The sequence below is a fragment of the Musa acuminata genome, chromosome BXJ1-8 (genome assembly GCF_036884655.1).
Source record: "Musa acuminata AAA Group cultivar baxijiao chromosome BXJ1-8, Cavendish_Baxijiao_AAA, whole genome shotgun sequence".
NCBI classification, from domain to species: Eukaryota; Viridiplantae; Streptophyta; class Magnoliopsida; order Zingiberales; family Musaceae; genus Musa; species Musa acuminata.
In genome coordinates this window covers 9827251-9847315 of record NC_088334.1, presented here as the reverse complement: position 1 = coordinate 9847315, position 20065 = coordinate 9827251, and the positions used below count along the sequence as shown (strand labels likewise).

General features: G+C 42.2%; 4 protein-coding genes across 4 annotated transcripts; 2 read left to right on the top strand and 2 right to left on the bottom strand.

Annotated features, from left to right (window-relative positions):
* Positions 1-1897: 1897 nt before the first annotated feature.
* LOC135588977 (membrane protein PM19L-like) lies at positions 1898-2964 on the bottom strand. The gene is made up of 3 exons (XM_065081306.1): positions 2754-2964; positions 2386-2563; positions 1898-2304 (listed from the first exon to the last, which is right to left on the bottom strand). The coding sequence occupies exons 1-3, from the start codon at positions 2881-2883 to the stop codon at positions 2094-2096; spliced, it is 519 nt and encodes a 172-aa protein (XP_064937378.1). The 5' UTR covers positions 2884-2964; the 3' UTR covers positions 1898-2093.
* A 660-nt stretch (positions 2965-3624) lies between these two features.
* On the bottom strand, positions 3625-4678 carry LOC135588976 (MYB-like transcription factor EOBII). Its single transcript, XM_065081305.1, has 3 exons — positions 4452-4678; positions 4247-4376; positions 3625-4148 (listed from the first exon to the last, which is right to left on the bottom strand). Exons 1-3 carry the CDS (start codon positions 4591-4593, stop codon positions 3725-3727), a joined length of 696 nt encoding a protein of 231 aa, XP_064937377.1. The 5' UTR covers positions 4594-4678; the 3' UTR covers positions 3625-3724.
* A 2995-nt stretch (positions 4679-7673) lies between these two features.
* LOC135588974 (uncharacterized) lies at positions 7674-8594 on the top strand. Its single transcript, XM_065081304.1, has 2 exons — positions 7674-7904; positions 8076-8594. Exons 1-2 carry the CDS (start codon positions 7786-7788, stop codon positions 8290-8292), a joined length of 336 nt encoding a protein of 111 aa, XP_064937376.1. The 5' UTR covers positions 7674-7785; the 3' UTR covers positions 8293-8594.
* Positions 8595-16309: 7715 nt separating this feature from the next.
* LOC103993150 (ammonium transporter 1 member 1) lies at positions 16310-18327 on the top strand. Its single transcript, XM_009413109.2, has 2 exons — positions 16310-16895; positions 16990-18327. The coding sequence occupies exons 1-2, from the start codon at positions 16393-16395 to the stop codon at positions 17999-18001; spliced, it is 1515 nt and encodes a 504-aa protein (XP_009411384.2). The 5' UTR covers positions 16310-16392; the 3' UTR covers positions 18002-18327.
* Positions 18328-20065: the final 1738 nt, after the last annotated feature.

The window sequence follows — 20065 nt, the reverse complement described above, 5'->3', positions numbered from 1 at the left end:
ACCTTCCGCTATCGATATATTAATTTATGGAGAATAGCTTTTGTTGCCTGCTTGCAAGTGATATCAACCCCAACCCCACTGAAAGGCAACGAAATGGCCAATACATGAATCAAATTAGTGTATATGGTCTTCCCCGTACTGGGACGACGAAGACGGATGCCAGAAGCAAGCCTGGCAAAGAAGAGCCGACGCGTCACGCGCGACACTGGTGAGAACGGGTGTTGGCGGACCGCCCTCCGTGTGACTTAATGGCGGACAGCTGCACATTTGTTCGGTGGCGCTACGATGCACGTGTTGCGTTGGCGCCTGTGGCTGACGTCTCTCCAGCTCCGGTGGCCGTATTGGATCGTGATGGCTCGAGACTCATTCACTGAATTCAGTTTACGTACTTTTCCTTTTTTTGTTTCTTTCCCAAGGCAATCCATTTAGGAAGTGCAGGACTGCATGCATTCAACTGTCTCTGCGCGTAACCAGTAAGCACGCTAGCCGAAAGAGAGACAGGATATTCGATCGTTCCTCGTCTGATCTCGAGGCAGAGGAGGAGTACGCAAGAACCTATGAAACAAGCGATGATGCTGCGGACATCTCCCGCATCTGCACCATTAGAGGTTGTCAAGAGTGCTTTGGTACCGTATTCCCCACCAGGTTTATCCATGAGAGGATTAGTCTCGGACATGATTCGATCCTCCTTCCAAGCTGCCAGTTGTTCCAAGGATTCAGAGCTGGCCATTTGGCCTTTGGATGTATCACTTCAGTCCCATTGTAGCTCGGATATCCAATACAGGCATTCAAGTACGTGGGGAATATTGCAAGTGATGATCAGATTGTTTCTGAATGCATGCATATGCGTCGGAAAGTGCCAATGTTTGGTTCCTCGAGTATCTTCCGAGAGGAAGATCCCTGGAGTGGCATCTATTATTGAAGGACCCAGTGGGGTTGTGGCCCCAGAAGCTCCTTCGATGGAGAGGAGCATTGATCCCATGGAAGTGGGAGGAGGGAATCCTCCAAAGAACTCCATAAGAATAAAGGAAAGAGGTGGGGCTGCGGTACATCAGAAAGCGAAGCATTCTTCGGCTAAAGGTATGATACACATGGGGAAATCATCGTCAGCACCGTTGCAGAGGATAGAGACATGAGAACAGAAGCAATCGAGGGAGACAGGACACCGAGTGCTGCCACACCGGCACGGTAGATAGTACAGACATGCATTGATGCGCCGGTCTCGTACATGTGGCTTCACATAGCATACGGGCATGATTTTTCAAACTTAATTACGTGCAGTGTTAGCGTGCAACTGAGAAGAGACCAATAGCTGGGCTTCAAATCGACCTAAATAGAGATGGACTCGAGCTATAATTATGACAAACAAACACTTGGCTGCATCCTTTATTGAACCTCGAATTATCTCTGGTTAGATGATAAGCAATAGTAGGGTGGCTCTCATGAATTCCGTTTTAACTATAGGAAGAGGTCACTTGCTTCGTTGCAGTCACGTCCTTGGCAACATATTTGACCGGCAGTAAGAGTTGATGATTTGGTAATGGATTTTGATCGATGGATTTGACGATGGACATGCAGGACATCGTTTCGTACTCATAGTCGCCCCTGCTTTTAAGATTTAATCTTCCGAAATGACCACTTTTAATGATCCTTTCACTATTTGCCCAATCAAATTAATATCCAAAAAAAATAAGACCTTCAGTACTCTTGCTTCACATGAAACACATGCATGAAACATATTTTCTTCTTTAGCAAGCCTTGAGGATGGTTTTGCAGTATCATTTTGATATGAAGATCCTTCGTGGCTTGTCCTGCAGATGGCGCAATTTCTATAAATTGGATACTGTTCAATATTTATTAAAATACTTCCCTATATATATGCGTATGTGATAATGAATTAAGCCACGAAGTCAAAGGTGATGCAGCCCCTTAGATAAGTATTGCTACAACTAGTCAAAGATCCACTATACAAGATCGTGATAAATATTTCTGGCGACTGGAGTACGAGGATAAACGCAGAACAGTTGAGCCAAAAACTTCAACGTTGAGACGACCCATTCCTTGATCACATTATTGGGAGTTTTTGATAGGCCCTAGATTCTGGTTCCTTTCACTTCTCCAGGTCCACCACCCACCACATAGTCCGGATCTCGATACCCAGGTCCATATTTGCTGCTGAACATCCCGGCATGGAGCAGCAATACGTAGAGCAGCTGTGTGAAGGCCAGGATTATGATGAAGGCCTCGAGGACTCTCAGCCTCCACCCTCGGTGGCCTCCGATGGCGATCTCCTTGCACGCCACTCTGCATCAAGGTTAACGCACGCCGGTAGCAGCTCAAATCAAACTGAACTGAGAATAAAATATGGGAAAACTGTGCGTGTACCCGAAGGCTAAGGCGGTGATCGCCCATGCGACGATGGACGAAGAGGCCGCAGCTGCAAGGCTATCATTCGTCCATGATCTTATGTGGTTTGCTCCCACGAGCTTGGACGCTGCTCCCACCACTCCGGCCAGAATGGCGAAGACTAGGAAGTAGAAGGTTGCACCATTGCCCGCCACACCTGACACAAGTTCATTCGACAACATCGACTAATGAATCCATATCTTTTTCTCATACGTAGTTGGGTTTCTTTGACTAAAGAAAACGTTCAAAGCCGGCAAAATCTGCTACATACTTGTCTGATCTATATCAAGTTAGCTCGATGCGAGGCCAACCTGACTACGAAACAAAGAAGAAAGGGAAAACAATACCAGGGTAATTAGTCTGGCCATTGATGAAGTGGTTGAGGTTCCAGCTCGCGAAGCCGATCACTATTATGTACATTATGAAGTTGAGGAACAGCAGCGGTGCTGCCAAGTTCCGTCCCACCGTCTGAGCCATCTCGAGGGAGTGAAACACTCGACCACCTCTGCTAGGCTCCCAAAGCGCAGAATGTAGCTGCAAGACGAGCTTATCTTCGGTCCGTCACTATCCCTCGCTGGTTCTCAGCTTCGCTGGCAGGGTGGGGATGAGCATGGGAAAATAAATAGCGAGGTGGTGTCGGAATACGGGCGACGCGTGTGGGAGGTGTAGTGAGGCTCGGTAGCTCTCAGTACTGTTGTCTGCCATCTCTTGCGAACATGTGTCCGATCGGTATGCTCACGTCTCCACCGCCTATGGGTTCGGCCTTTCTTTAAGCGATAAATGGTTACCCTCACCTTCCCTTCGGTCACCTCCAAAATCCTCTCGCACTTTAACTCGTTCGGATGGTTGCTGCAGAAGCTTGGTTTTGTCGATTCGTCAAGTCCAGCACGCGAGCAACGGGAGAAACGCTCACGTGAGCGGCCATGGCCATCTCTCGATCGTCGTGCTTTGTGGTGTGAGCCTGGATGACGATGCTTTTCGTGTCTCGGCCAGTTCGTTCTTTTCGTAGCGTAAGTCGTCATCGTTTCGATGGTTTTGGCTTTTAAGTTAGACCCGAGTGGCTGATGCTACATTATCATTATGAGGCTGCGTGCTAAAATCGTGACACGGACCTCAACTTGTCCGGCCCAAAGGGATTACAGACACAAACAAAGTTCATTCACGAGTACGAACTCGTTTTCTCTCGTGGATTTGAAGCAAATGGTGATCGATTAAATCTTTCCAAGAAATGATACCACCGTATTTAATTATTTGAAGTCTCAGATTCGTTGACATCGCAGTGCACGCAGCGTCAACAACATTATCCCTTACATGGCATTCATCGACGCTCTCCATACAGTGCTGTCACTGCACATAGGTCATCTGGCACGTCACCAAGATTCCACAGGCTTCCCCAGGAGCCATCCCCGGTGGACCCATCGCTCGAGTAGCCACTAAAGCCGCCACCTTGCAGCATACAAGATACGGAATACATGTACGTCGTCTCTTCCATGTCTTCCGCTAGCGCGGCTTCCTCCGCCCGTTTCAAGGCGGCTCTCATGTCCGCTTGTTGCTGCTGGGCACCCTGGTGCAGGTGCTGTTGTTCCTCCTGCCCTTGCTCCTCCTGTCGCTGCCTGATGACGAATCTCGCTCTCGCCTTCTCTACGTTCTTCGAGGGCTTGCTCTTCTTGAAATGGGTCCTCCAGTAGTTCTTGATCTCGTTGTCGGTCCTCCCCGGGAGGCTTCGAGCTATGTTAGACCACCTACATGTGCGAAAATTGAGCTTCTACAGAATCATAGAGTTCAGCAATGAAAAATGAAGACAAGAACACATGATCCGATTTATTCCGACTGTGAATACCTGTTTCCCCACAAGGCATGCAGCTCTTGGATGATGATCTCCTCCTGTGGAGTGATATTCCCTCTCTTAAGGTCAGGCCTCAGGTAGTTCACCCACCTAAGCCTACAACTCTTCCCATTCCTCCTCAGACCTACAGCACAAAACCACCGCCATCAGCAGATGAGCTCATACCACAAGTGACAAGCAGCAGTTAGAGATTAAGTACCTGTTAACTTGGAGACTGAGTTCCATTTTCCGTCACCATGGAGACTGACATGCTCCGTGAGGAGCTTATCCTCTTGGGCAGTCCAAGGCCCCTTTCTCCACTCACCATTGTCGAGAGTTCCCCAGCCAAGTTGCCCATCCATGCCTCAACAAAGAACTTTTAGTCGACTAGGAGCAAGATAGATTCTGATCATAAGCTGTCTCGCTGCCAGTGGGAAAATATGCAGCACAAGCGTGGCAACATATTTATACCGTATACTTGAAAGTGATCAGCGACATGACCTCCTCAAAAGCACGCCACTACTGCTTGTTAGGTGAACTCAACTCCTAAATTGTCTAAATCTTTTACACAGATCCTTGGATCCACAATAGATATCCCTCTATTAACCCTGTGTTGTTGTGCTACTCTTATTAACTGGCTAGCGACTTCCATCACAGATCCTTTCTCACACCTGAAGTGGTTTCTAGCAAGAAGCTAAAATTCAGATGGATTTTATCTTCCGACCAGTGAACTCTCGGCAAATTCGTAAGATCAAGAAGAGAAGAAATCCTGGTGATGATTGGACTCTTTGACGATTATTTAAAGTTCAACCACGTCTTAGTTGAGGTAGAGGGCAAGATTGGAAGTATAAGCATGATAACTACTCTAAGAATCAAATTAAGGGCCTGCTAAATTGCACCATTAATCTTTGATGCAATTCCATAGCTCGAGTACGGACTCCCCGCATTGCATCCACGTATCTGATATGCTTTAAATGAGGGCAGCCATGATCACAAAGAAAAAGGAAGAGGCGAAGTGCCATATTAGCTTACAGTAGTGGGAGGTGGCTGTTTCCTTGATGGAGGCTGCACCACCAACTACTACTTACCACATGGTGCAGCTAAGTAGCCTAAATCCTTACTTTGTGCTTAATGTGATGCCTAATGATCGTTGTTTATTGGCTTGAGTTAGCTTGTGGGACGTCTATTAGGGTAAGCGTGGCATAAACTAATGGAGTTATGCTCTTTATGCGTGCGGGGACAAACTCGACACGTCGTTCTATCAACACCTGAATTCCTGGATTACAGTCATAGAAATATAACAAGACACCAAAATGGAGGGGACTAAGAGACTCTGATCAAATCATTGCAGTGAATTTTCTTTCGAGGGTGATCAACAGGTGGCCATCCAAGTCAAGAGTGCATACGATAAGATAAGAAGATGTCACAATCTTCTTTTTCTTTTTTTATTAAACAATGAATATTTTTTATTATAAATACAATCTTTCTTCTTGTGGAATAAAACTGTACATGTTGACCTCTCACTAGCTACTCACTTTTGGTAAAATACTTGAGCAAGTTTAGCTGAGCTACAAGTGCAAGTGGAAAGGTTTGCTCTAAGAACACTTGAACTTGAGAAATTAAAAGAAGCTAATCATTTCTCCTGGCATACGCCATGTTAAACTAATACCAAAGTGAAAAGGACTTTTTGAGAGGATCACCTTTTGTCTTATAATAATCCACCGCAATACTTCTGGTAGAGAAAAGCTACAAGTTCTAGTGATTCAAGGAATCAATGCAACTTCATCCAATACTACAGCCATGGTGCCAATGGAACTCATATGCCTAGTTTATTGTAGGTTATTTTCTTTGAAAGGAGGAGCAAAAGTACTTCCGTACTTCTATTAGTGGTGTAATTAAGAGATCTGGATTTAAACCTGCTCTTAGAGTTCAGATACATACTATTTTGAAACTGTGATTGAACTCTATCTTTCTTATTGGAGATCAAACTGAGCATCAGCTCCTTTGAGCATGATAGTTAAAAAGTTGTCAAAATCCATATCATTTAAAGTTTCCTAAATTTTACATCGAGAACAAGGAAAAAAAAAAAGAAAATTGTGATAGATTTAAAATTAATTTTATCCCCTAATGGGAAGTTTACTTGGAAATTTGCAAGAAAAAATAAACATTTTGGGCTTCCTTCTGCCTCAGCTTGGATGCAGAGGAACCAGAATAAAGTAGCCCAGACAGCACTACTGTCTCTCTTCTTTTAGTTCTTTATGTCTCCATCAATAACTTAGTTGCATCTTGGCATATAATACAGAAGAAAGAATAATAATCTACAAAAGTTGTGGACGTATCTAATGTCAGTGAAGCCCTTCAGCGGCCTCTGATCTCACGGCTGCACAGAGAAAAGAGCACTTCTATCATATCAGAGCTCATGAAGATTAATGAAACAGATCACGACTGTCTTAGAAAAGGAATGACACAAAACACTGAGAAGATAGTCACAAGTGCATGCAAGCAAGTGATAAGGACAGGCCAACAATACCTGAACATTATAAGGTTCACACATCGGTCTGAAGGCCGCAGGAAAGCAGTGACTGCAGGTGATGCAAGCCTTTCATATTACAGATCATATCAGCAAGAGAGAATTTGGCTGGAGTACATATACGAGACGGTGGTGTCTGCCAAGGTTCGTTGCACCATCCTCTTCGAGGAAACCTTCTCCTGTAACTGGGCCGGCTTTGTCAGGTTTCGGTAAACACAGCAGGGCAGAGTTGACTCGAACTGGAGCTCCTAATCTGACCCACTTACAACCATGGCTTAAACATCGCAGATAAGATCACGTTTTCTTTGCGCTGAGCAGAACCAGCGGGAGCGGTGCCGCCACGTCGGTTGCGATGGAGGTCAACTGGCTGACCCGATCGGTATGGACTGCGTTGAACTACACAGGATGTGGTTCGGGTGCTTCGAGTCGACTCGGTTGTGAAGGCACCACGATGCATAGACAAACGAACCATATCTTATTGATTTACCGATTTGGATTCACTGGAGACTAATATTTATTTCGTCGCTGACTCAAATCACGTTAGGATAAAACCGAGTCCCGAGTCAACTCGCTCCGTCATATCTTTGACCAAGCAAATGGATTCCCAGCATACGTGAAATCCTTAGGTTCAACCAAATTTTTCCAGTTCATCGCACAAGTGGATTGATATTAGCAATCAAGTTGATTGTCGTATTTGCTCCTTAATAAATATGCACAATCAAGAAGTGTATCTCTTCAGTAACGACAACTAAAAGATCGTCCTTCATAGCTGCAACTCGATAGCTTTCAGGGGACTGCTCCACGGTTGCTCTGCCACCAGAAACGATACAGTGCTCATTAACCTTCAATTCACCTATATATATCTCGATCGAGTGCTTGTGGTCACATACATGTCAGAGTCCGAATAAAATATTAGATCACAGCTCTCGTAATGCATTCGTGGAGATTCCCTCTACCATCTCTCGCAATATAAAAAGCAGCATCGTCCTCTTCCTCCTTGTCCTCTCGTCCTTGTTGATCCTCCATGGCCTCAAGCTCAAACCCAGGCGCCACGGGGACTGACGCCCCCTCCATTTCCATCACCGTGGAGAGGAACCCTCCTCAGTCACGCCTGCTGGAACTTGGCATCAAGTCATGGCCCAAGTGAGCTTACATACAGACTCTCTTCTCACCTTTTCCTTCTCTTGGATTATGATCACACACAACTGTTTATGATGGCCGAAGATTAATCTGTGCGTCCTTGCGCTATTAAGTCTGCTACCGTGCAGTTGTTTTCTCTTATGTATATACAAATCTACTGCTACTGTTCTTCAGGTGGGGTTGCCCTCCGGGGAGGTTCCCTCTAAAGTTTGATGCAGAAGAGATGTGCTATTTGGTGAAGGGGAAGGTGACGGCTTACATCAAGGGTTCCTCCGAGTCCGTGGAGTTCGGCGCTGGTGACCTTGTGATCTTCCCCAAGGGACTTAGTTGCACCTGGGATGTCTCAGCACCGGTCGATAAGTACTACAAGTTTGCTTCGTCCTCCTCTTAACGCTCCTCCCGTTTGGTCCACCTTAGAGCTTTTCTTGTCCTTCTGAGACATCATTGTAGCTTCCTCTTCTGATGATCTATAGGTTTATAGCTGATATATTGGCGCTTATGAAGCGCTTAGGGTTGCGATTCCAGTCAAACACCTGTTATCAGTCAATGCAGGTCGCGTTCCAAGAAATCTTATTTATTCCCATGACTGGGCCTTAAATGCTCTTTTGACAACCACCACCCACCACCACCACAGCCCTCTCAGCCTTCTGTGCCATGCAATCTATTATATCAATGATGGTTTATTTTCTCTTGCGTTCATGTGTTCTTGTATACATGTTCATGTTTTCTTCTGCTCGGTGAGACAGGGTAGTTGTCAAATGGGAATCCAATGCGGGGAAGTAAAGATAGATCCAAGGAGAATATACCAAATTCCTAGGGTTTATAGCTCGGTATGAAGGTTGGAGATGATGGAGATGTTTACACTGATGTTGTGGCTTGGCACTGGGTCATGCATCATGCATGGCTCAATTTGTTTGTAGTGTTCTCCTGGATGGATGCCTGAATTGACATACTTGAGCGTCATGCTTTAGATCAGCATGAGGCTGTTTGGAATCTGACTAGGACTTTCTCTTTGCATTCAGAAGAAAATTAGATTTGCAGCTCATGACTTTCTCCTACAGCAACAAACAATGTATACAAGAAATATGAACCAACAGGACGAGAAAGAACGGACTATAATCTATATCATCAACTCAGGGAGAATAAAGGAACAGCAAAACAGAGGACGAAGCCCTTGTTTTCAGGTTTAATAAAGAAGTAGACCACATATGAATCCCCCTAAACCAAAAAATCTTGCTTTATTTTCCAAGTTAAACCAAGTAATATTAAACAAAGCTGATTATTAGATGTTCCAAGAGCCAAAGAGTTTCTTTTTTGTGCAATTTGATTAGGAGCAAGACAACAAGTGAATAAAGCAGTGCTAAGAAGAAGGGTAGCGAGAGAAAGGGAAATGTAAGACTTACTTCAAGGAGGTTTCAGTTGCTCCGCAAAGACCTTGGACTCCTATAGGCTATTTCCGTAATCTAGAGTACTTTCTCCTACTGACAGTGGTCCATGAGCCAAGGCTACCTCTGTGCCAATGAACAATCCTAGTCTGCCTCAGGTGCTACTATTTTCTTGGGTGCTAAAGATCAATGGATGCAGTCATATAAATTGGAAAACAGCAGTCTTACCGTCACACCGAAATCTACCCTTTGAACACAAATTTGGTGTTGATTTTGACTTCCAAATTTCTCTCGTATCCCTCTTCTTGGCAAGTAGTTTTCAAGACCAACCCTTGTTTCAACTATGAGAAGGCCATTCCCCTAACATAAATCCTAGATGATAGAGATGAACTTTGCTTTGTGGGAATGAAGATTATAGAGAAGAATTAAAGTTTACATAGTCATGAGAGAGATGTTGATGAGTAGACGAAAAAAATCAAACATCAAAAAATACAAAACAAACATAAAGAAACCCCAAAAAATTTACCCAAATAAAATTAATATTGGAAGTAAAAGAAAATTAAGTAATTATCCATGCTAACCAAAAGTTGATCTATTGACCATGATCGAAGTTGACTAAAGTCAACTTTCTTCCTCTTTTCTCTATGGTTGTTAAGCAAGGATGAGGCATTACTTGTACGTATAAAAAACTATAATCATGTTATTATTATATAGAAAACTTTATGCTAATAACTAAAATCAAATAATCATAGCTCAACGATTAGAATGCATGTGTCTTTCGATGTCATTTAGAAAATCTCTTTTGATCTAAGAATGTAATATGTAATTCGATCCGTAAGAAGCAATAACATAAATCTACAAGATGAATTCTACTTTTATTCTCCTCTCTTCATATCTTTCACATGATCATTATAAGCCATGAAATAAGACTAGAGGAAGATGAGAAAAGATCTATAATCACGTGTATGATGTGTCGTCACATGTGTATTTTTAAGACTTTATGAGGTCCTATTTATTTATAAGTGAGAGCAAAGAATTTAAGTCTCTATGAGATCCGGTCTATTTACAGCAGAAACAAAGAGTATAGGAAAAATAATTAGGAGAATCGCTCTCATCAAGATTATCTCATATAAATTTTTACCAGAAGTTGACTTCCTTATTATTGACTGACATCCGTAATTAGAATATAATCATATCTATAATATATTTTATCTAATTAAATAGATCTACATAATCTAATATTCTTTCACTTATTTAAAAATAATTTTACCTAATTAAATTTAAAAATATTTTAAAAATATTTTATCCATGACCATTATTTTTTAAAATAAATCAATAAGTCCAATAAGTACAATAATATTTTATTAAGTTAGACTAACAATATGATTCATAGCAATTATATATCATAAATATCATACTTTTTTTCTATGTACAACAATACTATTAGTCTTTTCTAATATAGTTTATAATTACTCTTGTAATTTATCTTATCAAGATAACTTTGTTATCATATTTAACTATATTATCTATATACATACATATAAATAAGATAACAAAAAAATAAATAACTTTAATTAAGTAAAAAAAAACTATAATAATATTCACTTAAATACGTATCATCATATCTTTTATGAGTTGCTCACCAACAAATGAATCAGTGATCATAAAGGTTATGTTTAGGTTCTTAATCAATACTTATTATTTTTAGACTCGTTTTCTAGCTATAAAGTACTTTATCTTGATATTGATATGTTTGAAACTACCATGGTATTTGTTATTCCTAAAAAAAAAAAATTATTATGTTGTTATTATAAAATATCTTCAGTAGTCTAGTAATTAAATTAATCATACCAAGTCATGAGATAAAATTTCATAACCATGATCATTGATTTGTATAAATAATTATATAAAATTTTAAAATAAAATTATTAATTATAAAATATATAGAGTCTACCATTATTAAAAAAATTCTAACTTATCAATTTAAGCTAGAGAAACTAAATTTTTAAAAATAGCATGAACATAGCAAGTATCGTAAGATCCATAAGATGATCCGACTTTAGGCATAGATGATAAGTTCATACTATTATCACTCTTTCTTTGAAATGATTCTTTGTCACAATGAATTTTTTATATTCTTTAGCTTTTAGATTATAAAAGATCTTTATATAATATTAGTAACATGAGTTAAGGTACTGTAACTAATCAAACAAATATTAGAATGAACCTTTATAATATTTAATTTAAAATATACGAATGTCAAGTTTATATATTTATTTTTCAATCAAACGTTACGTTTCACATAATCTTATTTCATATATTCCTTATTAGTATGTATTTTACTATGAAGATTTTTTTTTCATTAGTCTAATTAATATTTTTAAACTTAATAAATATTTTTTTATCAATTCATTAAATAGTAGTCAAAATATTATAAGACCTTTCCTATCTTAATTTGAATTAGTTTGGAATATCCATATTAATCATCTTATTTATTTTTATTTATATTATAATAAATCTAATTAAATTGATAAAAAAATTAAAAATGAGTAACTATATATGAAAATATTATCTTCCAAGTTTTCCTCACTTGTTCCTCCACGAAAGGAAGTTGGGCCGACGGCTCTTGGTCTTCCTCGTCTGTTCCTCGTCGCCGTCCGTACGCCCGCGAGATGAGTGATGGTCGACGGTTTCCAAATCGCTGCAGCTCCAGACTCGACCGTAGTGTGAAACGGTCGAGGGAGGCAGCGAGGACTTCGGCCGCGGGCGGCGGTGCGAGCCGCAGTGAAGACTGCGAGCAGCGGCGCAGGCGGGGTTCGCGGGCGATGCAGGTGAGGACGTCGGGCGGCGGGCGCTGGCGGGGGCCGCGGAAGTTGCTGGCGCGCGGGTAGCGGCGAGCGCCGCGGGCGATGGCGACGCTGGTGAGGGCGCGGGCGCAGGCACACGCGGCTGCACGCATTCCTTGCGTGAGGGTTTCTGACGCGAACCCAAGAAACCGGTCCGGTTCAGCCCTTGACTTGAGCCGAGGCCCGACTCCAATCGAGTCAGTTCCACAAAGACGATGTTCTTCAAGATAGGCAAACCCTATGAAATGCTACTCCTTTCTCAGCATTCTTTTTGTGCAGACTCATCTTAATTTCCTTCCTGCATAAGGAGGTACTGCATTTGTGAAATAGAAGTTTAAATATACAAGAAAATTCTATATGACTCTGTTCTTTATAGTTGTGATCAGAAAACCGTACGTTCAAACGTAATCTGACCGCCATGAAATAAGAAAACGCAGTACTTGTTGAAGATGCAGCAATCCTCGAAGGGTTTGACTTTGATTCTGAGCTCCACTTGGCAGAAGTAGGTGACAAAACGATAAGGAGGTCAAAGCCTCTTTTTGTGTGTGTGTGTGTGTGTTTGACTTTTTGCAGTCGCTTTTGATTGCACAAGCTCGTAGTCCCATTCTTCCCCAATGCAAACCTTACGTTGGTCAACGGGACAGTTCGGTCCAAATACAGCTTTGTCAAATGAACAATTGAGTCCAGATGTAACTTCTTCTAAGGAACACAATATTTTGATGTTCTTCTAAGTGAGAAGTAGCTTTCTCAAGTACACTGAATAGATAAGATAAGATAAATCCTTGATGAACACTGCTTCGTATGAATGTTTCTGGTCATTGTGGATCCATCAACTCGAGGTAGAAGCATCACACTACCTTGACTAAAGGCCAATAAACTGATACAAGCAGATTACATCTGGTGACACTGTCTGTCATATGAGACCCTTTCTTCTTCTGGCCTTCCCAACATTAGAATTACACGGTGGAGAATGAACTGAAAGAATATTTGCTTGCTGAGATTACAACAATATTCTAATAGCTTCAAGTATGATGGAATCATGCTTTGGAGAAGTCAGTCATATTGGAATAACATGCAAGAATAATTAGTGAAAGGAAAAGTTCTTGAATCATTTGATCGAGTAGCTTCGATGGTAATATTTAGTTTGGTATGAGATTCTACCAATGCCACAAGCTATCAAGTGGGCTGTCTATTCCGACAAAGAGATCCAAATGGCAATCTCGAACCACCACAGGCTGCAGGACTTGTGCATTCACTACAATAATCTCTATTTCTTGTCATCAAACTTTCACGTTATGTACAAGTAGGAAAAATCCTTGATACCAAGATAATAATCTCATTAATCAATAATGAAGCGTAAACTCACGATAACAAATATAAGATATGGGTAATTCGGCATTTCCTACATTTACGAAGAAAAATTAAATTTTAATCATACGAGAAGAACTTATAAATTAGTGTGCTTTTTTTTTTTTTTTTGTATATCTCTCACACGTAAACTCCAAAAAATTTTACTCATATATTCTCTCATCATCTCCAAAAATTACTAAAGATAAACCCTAAAAATCCTTCAAATGTTTTCTCATGTTCTCCCTCACCAAAGCTAGATATATACACATATCATAATTTATTGAAATATCAAGAATTTTATATGTGATATTTATAGGAAATCTTCCCATTAGCATTAAGAATTTTAAGATACTATTAAGAAAAGGTAAAAGAATTGGTTTATCTCTTGTCATATTATATGCAAATAAAAATATCACTAGCTTACAAGAATCATTGACTTCTGCATGATTTTTTTTCCTTGAAGCAACAGCCAACTTAACACAAAATATCATGAAACTGAGAGCCATGAAAACAGAGATTCCCTTTGTCTGGTCCTCATGATGACATGCTTTAAATATAACTGTTCTATAGGTATAATATAAGCTGCAGCAATTCCTATCGAGAAATCAGTGGCTGGCTGGAATTCCTGCATAAACAAGTAATCTAAAATATAATTAGCACAGCTCACATGATGGATACACAAGAATGAACCAATGGTTTCGAAGAACACACTGCAAGATCTATGCTAAGAACTTGCATTTGCATGATCTTCCAGGTTGCAAAGTTAGACTTTGTTGATTGAGACCTGGGCCTAAGATGAAGACCTAAGAATCAGATTAGGTTGTAGATGCAATATTGAAAGATACATTTCATCCATAAACATAGATTGCATCGCATGCAAAGGTTAATAGTTGAAAGAAAATATATTAGACTAGTAATGTGTGAAAGGTTAATGCTATACATCTTTGGTCAACCTTCTTCTTCTTCCTCTTTAAATATTGATAAATATTCAGCCTCATATCATATGAAAGAAAACATCAACTTGAATCGAAAGTTGTATCTTCAAATGTTCATATCTCCGCTTCTGAAAGTCTACATCCTCTTTTGATTGGTTCTTCAGTCAAGCCATTCGGATTCCATGGTTAGATTCCCATTTCCAAGTTGGACTTGTTTATTAGGACGGACACTTGTCACCCCACCCAGAGTTGAAACAAGGAGATGCAATCTCTCGAGAGATCACGTCAAGCACACAAGTACTCATCTGTACTTGCATGTAGATCATATATCCTAAGATCTAATTCTGGTCAACCCTTCTGTCACCGATCAAAACTAAGAAATCTTATACTATGAAATGTGGAATCCAGTTTCTGATGATCTTACCAATAGAAGAGTTTACTTGTCTGATCTATGGAATTACTCTCGAGTGGTATCATCATCGAAAGCTATTATCTATAAGATAGCATTCGATATATTGATTAATAATCTTCAATATATGCTATAATATTCAATTGTTTACTTATCTGTCGAAATATAATAGACTTTTGATGGTGAAACCATCAAGCAAGGATTATATTAGTTGGTGACAACAACGGAGAAAACAAGTGTTGTCGATTATATGACTTAAGACACCTCACAAATAATAAAGCATAAGAAAAAAAAAATATATATATATATATATATATATATTATTTTTTATCATAATAGTTTTTTTACTTATAATGTATTAAAAATATTTATATATGAAATAAAGATTAAAAAAAGGACTAAGAATAATACTCTCATATTGCTAAGTATTGAAAGAAATAAGTAACATAGCCTGACAAATTCAAACTTATAAATGGATAATAAATCTAATGTATGTTACCCTTGATTGCTCTGATTCGAATTTATTATCTAATTTATAAATCTCAACAAATGTATGTGCCATAATATATTTATTGATTGGTAATAATATGACAGTATAATCAGATAAAAATATTATGAATCTATTATACAATATAGATAATTCAACGTGGAAAACAATTTGAAGAAGAGATAAGGAAAAGTAAAGTGGGGTGGAGAAAATTGCAATAGGTTATCAGCAGCCAATGCCACAAAATAATAATAATAATAATAATAATAATAATAATAAATAAATAATACAATAGAGCCAATGCCACAAAAAATAAATTAAAAGAGCTATTGCTTCTCCTTGTGCCACCTCTGATCTATTTATTTTTAGTCCACTGTGGATTCTATACCACAAGTGAGAGAAATAATTCCTATGCACTCTCTCAACCATACTCAAATGACATACACTATGACAAGAAAGACAAAGAAGAATCTTAATGAAATAAGAATAGAATATACTCTTGCTTGTATACGAAGCTTCGGTTGTTGTTGTTCTATTGGCACACTGTTTAAAGGTATCTAATCGAAGCCTCTCTTCCCCTACCGTACACGTCTTCTGCGTCTTAGATTCCACACCTACGTATACTCATGCAATTACCTACGTGATTGCTACTTAGAAGTCCCTTTGAGATTCGAGCCCAAAATAAACCCATTTAATGTGATCGATAGGTTATTCCGTCATTAAGTACTTATGAATTCTACGATGTGTATTAACTTCGATCGATTACACACTTTCGACTCGAGCCGAATTCGAATCGATTTCGGTCTTAAGAAAGAGGTCGAACCAAATCGGATCGAGATGGATCAGATCGAATCAAATGGTTGGACTGAATCCCTGTTTGCCACCAAACTGTTCAAGATTCGAGAATCTGACGATGATACGTATGTGTGTCGCGATAGAGCTACGGAATACCCAATTGGTTTCGGCCCCTTTATGTCGCTTTTCTCCGCTCGCGTGGCCTATAAATTCGACTCCAATCCCCGCCCGTCTCCTCCGTTACCCCATCGGGCACGCGGCCGGCCAAGAGAGGACTAGCGGAGATGTCGTCGTGCTCGTCGGATCTGGCGCCGCTCCTGGGCGGCGTCGCCAACTCCTCGGCGGCCGCTAGCTACATCTGCGACCAGTTCACGGACGTCGGATTCGCCATCGACAACACCTACCTCCTCTTCTCGGCCTATCTCGTCTTCTCCATGCAGCTCGGCTTCGCCATGTTGTGCGCCGGCTCCGTGCGCGCCAAGAATACCATGAACATCATGCTCACCAACGTGATCGACGCGGCGGCCGGGGGGCTCTTCTACTACCTCTTCGGTTTCGCCTTCGCCTTCGGCGGCCCCTCGAACGGTTTCATCGGGAAGCACTTCTTCGGCCTCAAGGAGGTGCCGCAGCCCAGCTTCGACTACTCCAACTTCCTCTACCAGTGGGCCTTCGCCATTGCGGCCGCCGGTATCACCTCCGGCTCCATCGCAGAGCGCACCCAGTTCGTTGCCTACCTCATCTATTCCTCCTTCCTCACCGGCTTCGTCTACCCCGTCGTCTCCCACTGGTATTCATCTTTAGGATCTCGAAAGTCTAACGTTAGGATCTCGCTTTTGTCGCCATATGATCGGTCCCATGACGATGGTGATGATGGATGTTAGGTTTTGGTCGGGTGACGGATGGGCTGCCGCGGGGCGGAACGCCGGAGAGTCGCTGCTGTTCAAGTCAGGGGTGATCGACTTCGCGGGGTCGGGCGTGGTGCACATGGTGGGGGGCATCGCGGGGCTGTGGGGCGCCCTCATCGAGGGCCCCCGCATCGGCCGCTTCGACCACGCCGGCCGCTCCGTGGCCCTCCGCGGCCACTCTGCCACCCTGGTGGTGCTCGGCACCTTCCTCCTCTGGTTTGGCTGGTACGGCTTTAACCCTGGTTCCTTCAACACCATCTTCAAGACCTACGGCCCCAGCGGCTCCATCCATGGCCAGTGGTCTGCCGTCGGCCGCACTGCCGTCACCACCACCCTCGCCGGCTGCACCGCGGCGCTCACGACTCTGTTCGGGAAGCGCCTCCAGACGGGCCACTGGAACGTGGTCGACGTCTGCAACGGCCTTCTCGGCGGCTTCGCGGCAATCACCTCCGGCTGCTCGGTGGTGGACCCGTGGGCCGCCCTCATCTGCGGCTTCGTCTCCGCATGGGTGCTCATCGGGTTCAATAAGCTCGCCGCGACGCTCAAGTTCGATGACCCCCTCGAGGCCGCGCAGCTGCACGGCGGCTGCGGCGCCTGGGGGATTATCTTCACGGCCCTCTTCGCCAGGGAGAAGTACGTGAACGAGGTATATCCAGGGCGCCAGGGGCGGCCCTACGGGCTGTTCATGGGTGGCGGCGGGCGGCTGCTGGCCGCCCACATCGTGCAGATCCTGGTGATCACCGGGTGGGTGAGTTGCACCATGGGCCCGTTATTCTTCGCGCTCCACAAGCTCGGGCTCCTCAGGATCTCCTCCGAGGACGAGATGGCCGGGATGGACCTCACCCGGCACGGCGGCTTCGCCTACGTCTACCACGACGAGGATCCCAGCTTGAACGACGGCAGTCCCAGCGGCGGGTTCATGGTCAAATCCTCGGCGGTCCGGGTGGAGCCGAGGACCACTCCAGCTGCCGCCACCAGCCAGGTGTAATCATTGACGGATCGTTTCTTTCTTTTCCGAGGGCGGCGTGGTTGACTAATTCCGCACTGTGCACTGTGCACTGTGCACTGTGGTAGAACGAGACGTGCCTCGTGTTCTTTTCTTTTCCTGCTATGGTCTTATTTCCATGTTCCTTTCCTGGGGGGAGGGGCATATGTACAGGGTGATAGGGTTTATGTGGTGACCGGTGAATCCGGCAGTGTGTGTCGAAAGATTAGGTTATGGGTCTCTCTCTTCTCTCCGTTCGTGCATTGTCTGCTTGTGATGACACAATTCTGGAGTATCAGTAATGCCATCTCTTTTATTCTGTTTCTATATACAGATGAACTCAATTCTTATTCTGCAATTTGGAAGGCTTGTAATCGTTTCAGAAAGATGAGAAAGAATTGAAGTGATGGAGGCTCGGCAACAGTGTCATCTCTTTGATTCTGTTTCTACACACACACACACAATGAACTCGATGCTTATTCTGCAATCTGGAAGGCCAGTGATCCTTTCGGGAAGACAGGAATGAATTCGGTGATGGAGGCTCCAGCAACAGTAGTGGTGGTTATTTAATGTGATATGTTAATGTAAACTCTCTTGTGGTGCGGAGACAAACGCAGAGGGGCTACAAGATCACTTGAATGACTGCATTCAATGGTGGTCCTGAACCCTCAAGCTCGGTCAACCACAAAAAGGAGGTAACGGCGACAGTAAAAACGGTGGGAAGACATCTCTCGAAACTGGTTTGAACGATTCCAGTTCTCTCTCTAATCCTTCCCAACGTAGCAGAGACCATTAAAGTGAGCTGGGAAGAATCTTCAAAGTCCGGTCACTTGTCATCTCCGGGAGCGTAGGGTGTCAGGAATAGGAAGATGAGAGGATCGGAGGATGGTCGGATCCTCAGCTAACTAAAGACAAAGAAACTACAAGAAGCTTAACATGGTTAACGGTGGGAAACAGGTGATAGGAAGTTTCTATCTTCTACACACGCTGCGGCTAATAAATGACATGCATATGCAACGATGAATGCAAACGTTTCAGAAATGGAGAGGGGTCAAAGAAGGCAGCCTACAAACAGGGCAACTAAATGATGTCTGCATGAAAGCAGAATAAATGTTTCTTTAGATTCTAGTGCTTCGCAAGGTTTCTTTCTAAAATGTGAAAGTGGAGCCGCAGTACCGCAACAAATTTGATTTAGACGCATTAAATCATTCATGAAAACTGATGTGTTCATTCATGTGTATGGAATCATCATCTCTCGCATATCTAACATCTAATATGCGGGCCCCAAACAAGAGGTCAACCTATCATGTCCCTGTCGCCTCTACTTTTTCTGAAATGATTTAGTCAAATGTGGGATGGCCAAACTCGATAGTTTAGTACAGACGAACATAAATTTGGTTTTTCTGAACTTGAAACAAAATTAGTTCATAATTAAAATTTATTTCGATTTGGTTGTTTGACTTCCCATCATAAAGATACCCAAAACCTTTCTCATGAAAGAAAGGCGTTAGCTTCACATTAATTCATCTCATTTCTCTAGAATATATCAATAGTATTTGATTTTACATTTCATTATATATTAATGGCAACACTTTAACAGTAAAAAGAACAGCCTCAACATTCTTATCCGAAAAAGATTCACTAATATCTTATCCAAAGCTTAGAAAACACTAACAAGATATCATGTTTTCCTACGGAAGGAAACGACGAAGCACAACTTACAGAAGTGGCAACAATGACTTCATGGAGGCAGACTTTGAAACGCACAGGTAGTCAATGAAACATATTGATGAAGCAAAGTCAAAACCTGCAAATGGCAGCGAAACTTCTCTTCCAGCCAACAGGAGGAACGGAAGTCAAATGTTGGTGGAAATGGACATAACAGCCACGGAGGCAAAACAAAAGAAAAAAGAGATCAATCAGCTTTGGCATACCATTTCTTGCTTAAAGAATCCCACATCTTGTGCATCGTGCAAGTCTCCCGGGCACCGCACATCATTTCACCAAGAGATGACTACAAGATGAGATTGATCATCACAAATAACAGGAGTACAAATAAATTCCCTC

Coding starts and splice junctions, on each gene's coding strand:
- LOC135588977 (XM_065081306.1), bottom strand. CDS start 2,883: ATGGCTCAGACGGTGGGACGGAACTTGGCAGCACCGCTGCTGTTCCTC. Junction 2,564..2,753: donor TGGCCAGACTAATTACCCTG/GTATTGTTTTCC, acceptor AACTTGTGTCAG/GTGTGGCGGGCAATGGTGCA. Junction 2,305..2,385: donor ATCACCGCCTTAGCCTTCGG/GTACACGCACAG, acceptor ACCTTGATGCAG/AGTGGCGTGCAAGGAGATCG.
- LOC135588976 (XM_065081305.1), bottom strand. CDS start 4,593: ATGGATGGGCAACTTGGCTGGGGAACTCTCGACAATGGTGAGTGGAGA. Junction 4,377..4,451: donor CTCAGTCTCCAAGTTAACAG/GTACTTAATCTC, acceptor TTTGTGCTGTAG/GTCTGAGGAGGAATGGGAAG. Junction 4,149..4,246: donor CATGCCTTGTGGGGAAACAG/GTATTCACAGTC, acceptor TCGCACATGTAG/GTGGTCTAACATAGCTCGAA.
- LOC135588974 (XM_065081304.1), top strand. CDS start 7,786: ATGGCCTCAAGCTCAAACCCAGGCGCCACGGGGACTGACGCCCCCTCC. Junction 7,905..8,075: donor GGCATCAAGTCATGGCCCAA/GTGAGCTTACAT, acceptor ACTGTTCTTCAG/GTGGGGTTGCCCTCCGGGGA.
- LOC103993150 (XM_009413109.2), top strand. CDS start 16,393: ATGTCGTCGTGCTCGTCGGATCTGGCGCCGCTCCTGGGCGGCGTCGCC. Junction 16,896..16,989: donor TACCCCGTCGTCTCCCACTG/GTATTCATCTTT, acceptor GATGGATGTTAG/GTTTTGGTCGGGTGACGGAT.